The sequence below is a fragment of the Heloderma suspectum genome, chromosome 6 (genome assembly GCF_057233095.1).
Source record: "Heloderma suspectum isolate Gila_16-S chromosome 6, 16-S_ref, whole genome shotgun sequence".
NCBI classification, from domain to species: Eukaryota; Metazoa; Chordata; class Lepidosauria; order Squamata; family Helodermatidae; genus Heloderma; species Heloderma suspectum.
In genome coordinates this window covers 73,948,602-73,961,590 of record NC_139463.1, presented here as the reverse complement: position 1 = coordinate 73,961,590, position 12,989 = coordinate 73,948,602, and the positions used below count along the sequence as shown (strand labels likewise).

Genomic DNA, 12,989 nt, shown 5'->3' with positions numbered 1-12,989 from the left:
TGCATGTTTAGACAGAGAAAAGGCCTGCAGCTCCCAGCATTCCCCAGCCAGACATTGTAGAACTTCTTTTGTCTAAACATGCTAGGATCGCGCCCTTAAAATGGCTGAACTTCCTTGCTACTGGAGGACATTGAAGGCGCAATCCTATGCATGTTTAGACAGAGAAAAGGCCTGCCACTCCCAGCATTCCCCAGCCAGACATTGTAGAACTTCTTTTGTCTAAACATGCTAGGATTGCGCCCTTAAAATGGCTGAACTTCCTTGCTACTGGAGGACATTGAAGGCGCAATCCTATGCATGTTTAGACAGAGAAAAGGCCTGCAACTCCCAGCATTCCCCAGCCAGACATTGTGGAACTTCTTTTGTCTAAACATGCTAGGATTGCGCCCTTAAAATGGCTGAACTTCCTTGCTACTGGAGGACATTGAAGGCGCAATCCTATGCATGTTTAGACAGAGAAAAGGCCTGCAGCTCCCAGCATTCCCCAGCCAGACATTGTAGAACTTCTTTTGTCTAAACATGCTAGGATTGCGCCCTTAAAATGGCTGAACTTCCTTGCTACTGGAGGACATTGAGGGCGCAATCCTATGCATGTTTAGACAGAGAAAAGGCCTGCAACTCCCAGCATTCCCCAGCCAGGGAGTTGTAGGCCGTTTCTCTGTCTAAACATGCATAGGACTGCACCCTAAATGGTGCAATTAAAACAGGAAAATTAAAAATAGGATAAAAGAAACCTTGTTGTTCAGTCATTAAGTCATGTCCGACTCTTTGTGACCCATGGACCATAGCATGCCAGGCCTTCCTGTCCTTCCCTCTCTCCCGGAGTGTGAAAAGGAACCTAGGAAGCCAATAATACAATAATATATAAACACGCCTAACAGGGCAGTACATGATAACATACACATTTTAAGTGGGACTTGCTTCTAAGTAAATATGTATATGGCTGTATTTTTAGGCTGCAATCCTATATATACTTACCTAAGAGTAAGTCCCATTCAGTTCAGTGGGGCTTAGTTTCAAGTACACATATGATTGCACTGTACGGTCCTATATGCATATATGTGGAAGTAAGTTCCACTGAACTCAGTGCAGTTTACTTCTGAGTAGACAAGCCTAAGATTTCATGTTTACTATTGATATTGGTTTCATTCATTTTATAAACCGCCTTAGAAATTTTCTAAGTCTAAAATTAGCATACAAGTACAATTAATGCATATTGTTAATGTAAGGAATTTTAAAGATATGCATAATATTTTTGTATACTTTTCAGATTATTTATATGATTTATGAGGCAATCTTGAAATTTAAATACATACCTGATAAGCAGATGACACAGCTCTATGCACATTGGGAGTAAGTCCCACTGAACTGTGGGATTTACTTTTGAGTAAATATGCATAGGCTTGCACTGAGACCAGTGTCTTTACTCTACATTCTCCCTGGCTTTCTTTTAGATAGCAATCCAGGGAACACTGATCTGGAAAAGGATTCAAAGGATTGTTCATAAATTATTTGGAGTCAAGGATGAGTATTGAGGTGGCCAAGTTTTGTGATGACACCAAATTTTTTAGAATGGTAAAACAAAAAGGGATTACAAAGAACTCCAAAAATATATCCCCAACTTGATGAATGGCAAACGAGTGTCAATGTAAGCAAGGGTAAAGTGATGCACATTGGGGAAAAAAATCCTCACCACATATATGCTGATGGGATCTGAGCTGGCAGTGATTGATCAGGAAAGAGATCTTAGGTCTGAAAATGTCAACCCAGTGTGCGGCTGCTGTGAAAAAGGCAAATTCCATGTTGGGGATCATTAGGAAAGGAAGAAAAAAATAAAACTGCCAATTTCGTAATACCCTATGGTGCAACTTCACTTGGAACGCTGTGTACAGTTCTGGTCACCGCATCACAAAAAGGAGCTTGTGAAGCTGGAAAGACTACAGAAAAAAACAACCAAAAAGATCAAGGGGCTGGAGCATCTTCCCTATGAGGAAAGGTAACTACGTTTGGAGGGTGGGAGGTTTAGCTTAGACAAAAAGCAAGTAAGAGGGTCATAATAGAGGTGTATAAAGTCATGCATGGTGTGGAGAAAATGGATACAGAAAACTTTTTCTCTCTCATAAAACTAGAACCCAGGGTCATCTGATGAAGAAGGGAGAATTTGGACAGACTGAAGAAAGTACTTCTTCACATGTTTCTCACAGGGTATAGTAAAACTATGGAATTTGCTTCCACAAGATATGGTGATGGCTGCCAGCATGGATGGCTTTAAAAGGGGCTAGACAAATTCATAGAGGATAAAGCTATCAATGACTCAGTCATGGCTATATATTACCTCCAGTATCAGAAGCAGGATGCCTCTGAATACCAGCTGCTGGGGAACATGAGCCAAAGGTGCTAAATTGTGCTCATGTCCTGGTTTTGGGCATCCCAGAGACATCCAGTTGGCCCCTGTGAGAATAGAATGACGGATTAGATAGGGCTTTGGTTTAATCCATCTTGTATAACATTTGTTACATCTTATTTGTCTTGTTGTATCAGATGGTATAATTGCAGACCTATAGATGTAGACATCTTATTATGCTTTATTGTTCATAAATAAATAAATAAATAAATAAATATTTAAATTGTTGCTGGAGAGATACAATGCTTCTTCCCAGCAACACAGCTATTACAGCCAGGAAAGCTACGTAGACTGTAGTGGCTCAAGAGGAGAGCATACTTGTGACATTATTGGGGTATCACCTCCCTGCAGACTGACCTTTTAAAAAATGTTATTTCTATTTATTTCTACTTTAGGGGTTGCGCATGGGAGTGCTCCTGAAGCCCGCTTAAAAGCAATTAAAAATGCCTCTGAGCATCAACATGGTTTCACCCTTCCCCTGCAGAAATGCCCTATCATTTTGTGAACGATTATTTCTTTCCTTCTTTTGATTTGCTTTTTTTTTTTACACTGCACCTATATATGTCTACCCAGAAGTCACTTCCATTGCCTCCAATGGGACTTTCTCCCAGGGAAGTAGGTATAGAATTGCAGCATTAGAAACCTACACTCTCTCTCTTCCACTGTGGGAGTTAGCATCCTCCCCTTAAAATAACAACTTAAAACTCCCCTCTGTGCATTATGCATTTGAGGATGCAATATTCTGCTGCTGCCTAGTATGTACTATTCCACCTGGATAGTCCAGTCATTCACTGTGTCAGCGAGGTTGGGCTTGCACAGCACTGACCCTTGCCCTGGGCCCTCTTTAATGTATTGGGGTTACAGTTCCTATCATCCCCAGCCTACACAGGCAATGACCAGCACTGGCAACATATCTGGAAGGTACTAGGTGGGGGAAAGCTGGTGCAACCTTATATGCGGCAAGGCAGAAATTCTTACTGTGGAGCAAGGCTGAAATACTCGCTCATTTCAGCAACATCCCAGTTGAATGACGCATGCATAGGATTGCGCGGGATGCCTACTCGTGGGATTTAGGGCGCCATCCTATGTATATTGGGACAGGAAAAAAGGCCTACAAGTCCCAGCATCCCCCAGCCAGCATGGCTGGCTGGGGGATGCTGGGACTTGTAGGCCTTTTTTTCCTGTCCCAATATACATAGGATGGCGCCCCAACAGGCTTAGGTTCTCTACAAAGCCCCGCCCCCTTCGCCTATACCTGGGCCCCGCCCACCTCCAGTCGGGCCCCGCCCTCTCTCGCGCTCCCTACTCTCGTCTTCCTCGTTCCGAACGTTGGAGACGCCGGGTCCCCTCCCCACCGCCTCCCGGAGACGGAATCGCCGGCCGGCCGGCCAACCAACCAACCACCCGCCCGCCTAGCGCGGTGACGTTGCGTGCGTGCGTGGGTGCGGGAGGGGCTGACGCACAGGCGGGGCGCCGTCGCCTTGGCCACTCCTCGTCCTTTTTTTTTTTTTTCCGCCTAGGCTGAGCCAGCCAGGCGGCTAAAAGGAACGAAGCGAGCGCGCCGGGCCCGCCTTGGCGCGCCGGGGTAGGTCTCGGCGCCCCTTCCCCGGGCCTCCCCGTCTTCTTCCTTTTCCTCGGCGGAGGCCGCCGCGGCTGCTGCGGAGCAGCGGGGGCGCGAAGGGTGCCGCCGCCGCCGCCTGGGCCTGAAACAAGATGGCGGCCCCGGGCGAGTGCTTCAGTGTGGGCAGCCAGGTGTCGTGCCGGACTTGCCAGGAGCAGCGGCTGCAGGGCGAAGTGGTGGCCTTCGACTACCCCAGCAAGATGCTGGCGCTCAGTATCCTTACGCGAGAGGAGAGGGCAGGGCAGGGCCCCGTTGGGGCAAGGGCGACAAGGGTTGATCCCGGGGCCTGCGAGGGGGTATCTGGCGTGTGAGAAAGGGGGGCACGTGAGCTCGCTTGGCCTCATCCAGCTCCGGTGCCTGAGCTGGAGAGAACTTTTGAGGAGCTGTGAGAGGCTTGGGAAGGCTGAGGTTTGGGAGACGGGACCTCTGTTAGAAACGAAGGGAAGCCGCAAGCATGGTTTTTCGGCAAGAGGGATGATTGGGGGGGGGGTGTTAGGTCGAAGCGCCAGGGAGGGGGCGCTTTTCGATCTTGGGGGGCATCTTGCTTGTTTTAGACCACAATAATTTGAAAACGTGCGGAGAAGAAGAGATCAGGAGCAAGAGGTGAACCTGGAGAACGGGGGAGAGATTAGGACGGTTTGGATAGAGTAATATTTAGAGTAGAGAAACATGAATGGAGTGCTTGTGGGTGGGAGTGCAAATGAAAGCTTGGGAGGTCAGGTCCACCTGGCAAGGTGGGGGAAAGTCTGGAGCAAGATTTGACACAGGTTTTGAGAGAATGTGGTTTCTTGGGGAGAGGTGCAGGAAAACTGCCTTTGGTGTTGTGGGGAGAGAATGGAGACCAGGATGGGGTTTGGGTGAAGGAGAAGCTTTAGGCTAAACCCAACGGGCCTCTCGATGTGAACGGTGGGAAAGCATCTGAACTTTACTTAGGGCTGGCTCAGTTGACTAATCAATACTTGATGACTAGTAACCTGAATGTAGTAACTGATCACATTGAAAAGTATTGTATTTGAGGTAATATGAAAGTTCTTGGTGCTTAAGATGTCCAGGTCTTCATTTGATGTTTGTTTATTTATGTAAAACATTTGATGTTGCTGTCAGGTGATGAACATCTATATATGAACTCTTTTTGAGAAAGACAAACATCAGGTTTAGGATATGTATCAGTTGTCCATTTTGATATGAATTCGAATGTGGTTGGTGTTGAAAAGGGGTTTGTGGCAGGGGGAGAAGTGCACTGGGAGTCTTCAGATCGTTGTCCCTTACAAACCTGTTGTGGTTTGTGTTGAGCACATTCAGGCAGGCATGAACATGTGGACTCAGAGCATGGTTAGCAGCGAGCATACATACTGGGACTGAGAGAAGGATTTGGAGGAGCTGACTCTTTGGAGAGAAGGAAATCCAGCATTTCACTGCTGGGGAATGTTTCTGTATGTGTATCTGAGGGCAAAGGGTATCTGCGGGTATCTAAAGGCAAAAAGTGGTGCCGCGGTGGCTTAGTGGTTAAGAACCTGAACTGCAGACCGGAAGGTCGGCAGGTCAGCAGTTCGAGACCCGAGTGCTGCGTGACGGAATGAGCTCCCGTCTTCAGTCCCAGCTCCTGCCAACCTAGCAGTTCGAAAGCAAGAAATTGCAAGTAGATAAATAGGTACCGCCTCGGCGGGAAAGGTAACAGCGTTCCGTGCACCTCGGTGTACAGTCATGCCGGCCGCATGACCACGGAAGCGTCTTCGGACAGCGCTGGCTCTTCGGCTTAGAAACGGGGATGAGCACCGCACCCTAGAGTTGGACACGACTGGTTGGGGACACCTTTTTAAAGGCAAAAAGCCAGGTTTGGGGTAAGATGCTTGGGCTTCTTTCTCCACCTTAGCAATAAAGGGGAGGGTAGTGGTGTGCTAGCAGGAGCAGTATTTTCTTTATATATTATTTCTTTATATATATTATATAAATTGTGAACTTGTGGGCTTGTGCAGACACGGAGTGATTGCCCGCTTCCTTCCTCTCTGATACAAACCCACTTCAGCCCTAGTGAAGTGTTAGCACTGCCACCACAGTTGACTCTAGTTAACATTAGTGCTGATGTATCAGTTGACCCCATGGTTAAAGTAGTCAGAGGGAATTTGAGCCAGAAATAGGAAGAGGTGTACGCAGTAATAGTCTCCTTTATGTCTGCACTTGCCCTGTGTCATTCTGCCTGAAATTACTTCTGAGGGCATAAACCAAGAGCAGATGGGGGGGCTCAGGATGGCAAGGGTACTTCAGTTTCAGTTGGATCCCATTTACCAGAATCCACTGCTTTGCAAGTTACCACTCTCTTTATAGAAATTGGGTTTATAAAATTCTGCATGGTGTGGAGGGTTTCTCTCTGTCTCAGAATTCTCAGAACCTGGGCTGATTGGCTGGAGATTCAGGATAGGCAAAAGAAAACATTTCTTCACATGGCATATAAGTAAACTATTAGATGGCTTTAAAAAGGGATTAGATGAATTCATGGGGGATAAGGCTATCAGTGGCTACAAGCCATGATGGCTACATGCTACCTTCAGAACATACTCTGGCTGCTAAAAGTGCTCGTATATTAAATGTTCATATTTTACCTGTTCCAAAGTTTAGTTGGGTTTTCACATTCCTAGAGTGTAGCCTGGGTGGGTCTTTGGACTGAACCAACCCTTTCTTGCTGATTTTATTGACTAGTTAGATGTTGCTTTATCATAACGTGTTGCCTACTGCAACATGTTTACACATTGCAAAAGTCTAGGTTTTTTTCATGGGATGTTTAAAATGTGGTCACACATAAGGTAGCTAACATCAGGCTTCCCCTATGAAACCAGTGCAGAGATCACATGCATTCTTGGGAGGTGATCCTAACAGTTGGACATTACGTGTCTATAAGCTCTTCCTTCCAGTGGTACTCATAGCTCATTCTGTCTCTGAAATTTTGAATAATATTTTGGGGGATTTGTTTCCTTAATGATTTTCTCCAGAATGTCCTTCTTCAAGTGGCAAACCCAACCACGCAGATATCTTGCTTATAAATTTACAGTACGTTTCAGAAGTGGACATAATTAATGACCGTACAGAAACACCCCCGCCTTTAGCTTCACTCAATGTTAACAAGGTAAGAATCCTTTGTGGAGATGGGTTTTCCTGCCAATGAGATTGTTACATCAGTGGTTACAAACCATTAGCAGTATGAAATGCTCCCTTACTCTGTTTAATCAAGCTGGCTGCTTTGTGAATATCAGCCTGACACTATTAGCCATTTTGTGGTCCTTTAGTTAGTACCAGCGCAGTTCTCAAGCCACAGTTTGTACCCTGTTGGGTCATTTGATGGTTGTCTGGCCGATAGTTGACTACAGTGCAACATAGTTAAAATGCAGCAGTCCTTGGCAGTCTTAAATTTGCAAACAATTGCTGGAAAACTATATCAGATTTAATTGATGCATCTTAGATAGAATAGAAGGGGCTGCATCCAGTGTTAGTTCTACTTACAGTAGATCCATTGGGGAAAAAATACCTTGTCACTTTCAAATCTTATAATTCTGTGGAGCTGCTGTGACAGTGCATCATTTGGGGGTTACTTCAACTACCTTGGAGGGCTTCAGCTCGTGAAATGTCATATCCTCAGTCATCTAAACCTTGTTTCCAGCAAACAGAACTCCACTTAAGACTTGAAGTCTCTGCTGTTGCTTGTGAACCAAGATTAATATCTCTGAATCTCTTATGTCTCCTTTCCAGCTTGCAAACAAAGCACGGATGGAGAAGGAAGAAAAGCTGAGCCAGGCATATGCAATTAGTGCTGGGGTCTCTTTGGAAGGACAGCAGCTTTTCCAGACTATACACAAGACGTAAGTAGTAAGGATGGAAGAGAGAGTATGGGACCAGGAGGTAATTAGGGAAGTGCAGGGAGCTATACCTGAGTACTGAAGTTACTCAGTACTGAAATTGCTTTCACTCTCTCCAAGTTCTGTGATTCCACCAGGTGTTGATAGAAGTTTCTTTTCATATTCTTACTTCCTTGAAAGCCTGGATCTTGCAAGCAAGTGTAGCTCTTTGTCCAATTCCCATGGTTGGTTGAAGTAGAATTCACTAGGTCAGGGGTGGGCATCTTGTGGCCCCCCAGATTTTTCTGTCTATAATTCCCATCAGCACTAGCTAGCATGGCCAGTGGTGAGCGATGAAATGAGTTGTAGGCCAAAACATCTGGAGGGCCACAAGTTGCTCACCCATGACCTAGCTGGATAATTTATTTCCAGACAAATAACTTGTATTACTGCGGTGTGGAGTATACATGTCAAAATTTTTGACATGTATATTTTGCCTCAAGTGTGGCAGTGAGATGAACGAGGACACTTTGGACACTGAAATGTTCTAGGGAGGGTGATAACAACTGAACTGAGACTTGAGCTTGTGTTGCTACAGGGATGGTGTGAATTGTGCTTCATAAAGCATAAAGTTCTTCAACTTAATAAAGCTTGTTATGTCAACAAGCTTGTTTTTCATGACTTCCTTGTAAGCTCCCCAACAAAATGTCATCCAGGAAGCAGAAAGAAGCAGAAAGAATGTTAACATATAGCAAAAATAACTTGGATTGCAAAAGTGTGTAACAAAATTGCCATGAAGGCTGTAAGTACATACTTATGAAAACTCTAATTAAACACACCTTAAATAAATATGCATCTATGAACGTTGTGTCCCCAAAACACACATCAAACAAGGTTTACTAATTCACTGAAAAGAAAGAACATTAGCGTAGTTAGCTGAATATATTAAAAAAATTTATGGAATCCCTGAGAGTGCCATTCCATTAAGCAATAGTATCCATCTGTAAACACACCAAATGCAACACGTTCATCTAAAAAGAACCACCTCTGAACTGATGAATGGCATCATCAATATTCCTAATACTATGGTTGGTTATCATAGAAGTGAAAATATATGTGTGTGTCTAGTGTACTCTTTCTCCTCACATGTCATGCTTCCTCTTCCATTCTGTCAGTCTGGTCCATTGAGCTATTTTGGAACTGCATCTTAACCACAATATAAATGTGTGATGGAGATGAATGCTAGATCTGTACTGAAAAGTACTAATTTCTCATCAATATCTAATCCTTTCCCCAGGTATGGCAGTGCTTCCAAACTTTCAAAAGTTATCCCATATCAAAGATGCAGCAAGAACATTGTTGTTGAAATGCATTCATAGTGAAGTATATATAGTTGCTTGTTTGAATAGTTGGTTCCTGGTTAAAATACTGACACGTGCTTCCTCTTTCATTTGAAGAATCTGATCTTAAGCTGTTCTTTATAGCTCTGTAAAAGCTTTGAATAAAATACTTTGCATACATAGATGTTGAAATTCAGTTGTAAAAAGTGGTTTACTTAAATGAACGTAAAATTTTCAGCAAAACAGGCATAGAGTATGGGCTTAGAATTTTTTGTTTCTATTAATTGATACTGTAAACCTGAAAAGGAAGTATGCATTCTTTTCCTGCTTTGCTCATCATACAGTTTAAATTCACTGATCTAATTTGCTGTGTGTTCATCACAGTCTAGGGGATGGAGTCACACTTCATATACTTGAAGTAGACCCACTGAAATGGATGGGACTTAATTTTAGTCATGTCTAATTCAAGTCCTATTTCAGTGGGTCTACTCTACGTGTGCCCCTAGAGGCTGATGGGAGACTAGGCTTGAAATCCACTTTTGATTCCTCGGTCATGGAATAACATCTGTGGTGGTCATCAGTTTCTTTTTGCCTACAGTCAGGACATGGCTATTTACTTGAAAGAAGTTCACGTAGATACTTTTGGCCATTGGCAAAAAGGAGCCTCAGTAAACTGAGTGCTAATAACATTGAACAAAAGACTGGACTGATGTTCACCAGGGAAGTCATCCCCTAGCCGTATTGATGCATTGCTTACATATAGGACACTTATGCTGAAGGAAGAGCTGGGCTGTTGGCTCTCGTTCCAGTGTTATATCCCTGGGCCACCCCAATGTCTCTGTGTTGAGCATGGACATCTGAAAAGGAACACTTGAGCAGTTGCTCAGGCATGGGGGATCTTTCTCAGCTCAATATGCGGACATTGGGGGCAGGGGCAAGGCCTAGCTCATGCTTCAGTGTGCGAGTGTCGTACGTGCAAGTAACAAGTTAGTAGGGCTCCTGAATAGGCAGGAACCAAGCTGGGTTGTTGAACCTCCCAGCAACCTCCTAAACCTAGCTTTGTGCGCTTCTGAAATATACTCAGATTTGGACTTTCGCGGCTTCGTATGGGGCAGCAGTTCCACACTGAAGTAGCCCCTGGAAAATCCTCTCTGTGTGCTCTTGCTGTTTATTTTCGCCCCAAGTGGTATTCAAGTTCACTCTACATGAGATTATGTGCTTTCTGTTGGACGAGGCTCATATGATATGTTAGTCCCTCTTCAAAATCCACATTTGCAAAGCCCTTTCTTGCATGATTGTTGCCTTGTTTTTCTGGGCTTTTGTCCTGGCCTCACCCCTTCTTTTTATCAAGTTTCTTTGTCTCCCGCTGCTGCTTCCAGATTTCTTAGATTCTAAATGCTGACATGCTCAGGCCCCCGCTTCTCTCCAGTGTCCATATTGGTGCTGCTACGTAATGTGAAAGTGTGGCAGTCTTTGGGCTAAAGAGGAGGCCATTGGTGTAGGGAGATGCATGGTGGCCATGAGAGAAAGCAAATGCTTCCTTCTGCTCTCCTGTTTCCCTGTATGGTTTTGGCTATTCAGCCAGTGATTCCATGAGGCTTTTTTTTGTTAGTAAAACCAATGAACCCTGTGTTTTCTTCCTCCAGTATTAAAGATTGTAAATGGCAAGAGAAGAATATAGTCGTGATGGAAGACGTTGTCATTGCCCCTCCATACCAAGTGGAAAACTGTAAAGGCAAAGAGGGGAGTGCCCTAAGTCATGTACGCAAAATAGTAAGTGGACCAAGATCAGAGGTCTGGTGGAAGGAAGGAAAAAGGAGGAGGCGTGGCTCAAAAGGTAGCCACTCAAGCGAGACTTGTCTCAAGTTGGACTGTCATGCAGACCCTAAAACAATCTCTCCATCCCTCCATCTGCCTTTAGCCTTCCCAGCTAGTTTGTTTGGCTAAAGCTCTCTTTTGTCAAGGTAGCTGCCCTTCCTTCCAACAAACAGGAAGCAACTGAAACCCTAGATAGTTTGACTGGTGGTCCTGTCTGTAAAAATGGAACGGAACTTCCCAATGCTACCATGACAGAACTAAAAATGTCCGTTTCTACTGTGCCCCATTTGAAGTGCTCTTGAGATACAGAACATTATGCTAGCATCCTTGTGGTGTCCCATGCACCCGCTCTACTCCAAGCACACTTTCTTCAACATGGTTGCAGGGTGGGGAAGCGAGTATGTTCTGTGACGTGGGCTGAGGCAAAAGCCTTGCTCTCTGTAGCGCATGTGTTGCCTATCCCTCATTTAAGAACGCTTTGACTCTGCTTCCTGTAACTTAGCAGAGACCATCAGTTGCAGTAATTAATGGCTGCCCTGCAAATCTTTTTGCCACAGGCTAGATTCCAGCTAAGCCCATGCATCCGTTAGGTCCCTTGAGGATGCAGGTGGCCTCCTTGAGTATGACTGGCACTAACTCCTTTGCCTCCTTCTCCTTCATCCAGGTTGAGAAACATTTTAGAGATGTTGAAAGCCAAAAGGTGATGCAGCGTTCCCAAGTCCAGCCAACACAGAAGGAAAGCGCCCTCTCGTCCTGAGTCCCGCCTGCCCTTCCTGGTTGCGACAGATTGCTCCTGCAGGGGGTGGGGGTGGGGGGGAACCCTTCGAATACGCAGCAGCAGATGACACAGACTTCTTCCAAAAGAGGTCAGGGGAGGGCAGGGGGGGTTTCACTTCTATTTTGTGGCGGCCCTGTAATGGTGGGACCCACAGCTTCCGAACTTTAGACTTCAAAAACAAGAGAATAATTTAAACTCATTCATTACTTGACTAACAGACTCTTTACTTTTGGCCCACCAGGTTTCCCCCCTAGAACAGTCAACTGTCTTGTATTTGAGGTTTTTCTCCCTCCCAGAATCTTTTTTTAGCTTTACTGAAATCAATTCCATGCCACCCCTCTTCCTCCTGAACCATAGGAGAATTCAGCTCCCACGTTTGTCCTATTAAAAAAAATAGAGAGAGAAAACAGAAAATAACAAGCTGACTGTGGTAATGTAATCGGGACCTTTGTGTGACTGGGGATCTCTCATTTTGGTTTTTGTTTGCACAGGGCAAGGCTTGAATTAGCCTTATTTTTCTTATCTCGAAATATATATATATAATAAATATATATATAAAATGTCCTTTAAATATTTTCTGCTTCTTGCAGTACTCTGAACTGGGATCATGGCAGAAAAAAATACATTTCCATGCTTTAAAATCACGCATTCTGCAGTTGGCATTTTTACTCTGGAGATCAAATGTCTGTTGAAGCTATGGCTTTAGTGGGCCCTGCCCTATCTGGGACGGATGGACATAGACAGACACATGCACACACACACACACACGGGATGCAGGCTTCCTCATGATTTTTTCACAAGCTGAGCTTGTACATTATTTTTCATAAATGTTGGCCCTGTGCACTGGAGTGGAACTTCTCCTGGTCAGCACTCTGTGGTACTTTTAGAGTCATTTTGTTCTTCTCAAAGGGCATAAAAACTGGGAGATCTGATAGCGTCCTTCTTCATGTACTGTTTGGCCGAGCCAAAGCCCTGTCTATAGGTGATGGTTGCTTGGGTGGAGCTTACGAGGAACAATGTGTATTTTCCTCCTTGTGACCTGACCTGGGGTTGGAGAAGGGACATGAAGGTTTGGGCGGAGTCCGTACATGGCTGTGCTCAGCCCCAGTCCAACCACACAGGCCTTCTTTCCTCCAAAACAAACTATCTGAAGAGGTAGGGCAATAGATGAGCCTCACTGGGATCTTTGCCGCGCTTCTCT

The 12,989-nt window shown here is 44.8% G+C and overlaps 1 protein-coding gene across 2 annotated transcripts; it reads left to right on the top strand.

Annotated features, from left to right (window-relative positions):
• Positions 1 to 3,723: 3,723 nt before the first annotated feature.
• On the top strand, positions 3,724 to 12,419 carry LSM12 (LSM12 homolog). Of its 2 annotated transcripts, XM_084804888.1 has the most exons (5): positions 3,724 to 4,238; positions 7,013 to 7,146; positions 7,767 to 7,876; positions 10,839 to 10,965; positions 11,675 to 12,419. In XM_084804888.1, the coding sequence occupies exons 1-5, from the start codon at positions 4,118 to 4,120 to the stop codon at positions 11,765 to 11,767; spliced, it is 585 nt and encodes a 194-aa protein (XP_084661014.1). In that variant the 5' UTR covers positions 3,724 to 4,117; the 3' UTR covers positions 11,768 to 12,419. The 2 variants fall into 2 exon arrangements, with proteins under 2 accessions (XP_084661014.1, XP_084661013.1); XM_084804887.1 differs by lacking the exon at positions 11,675 to 12,419 and having other exon boundaries at positions 10,839 to 11,230.
• Positions 12,420 to 12,989: the final 570 nt, after the last annotated feature.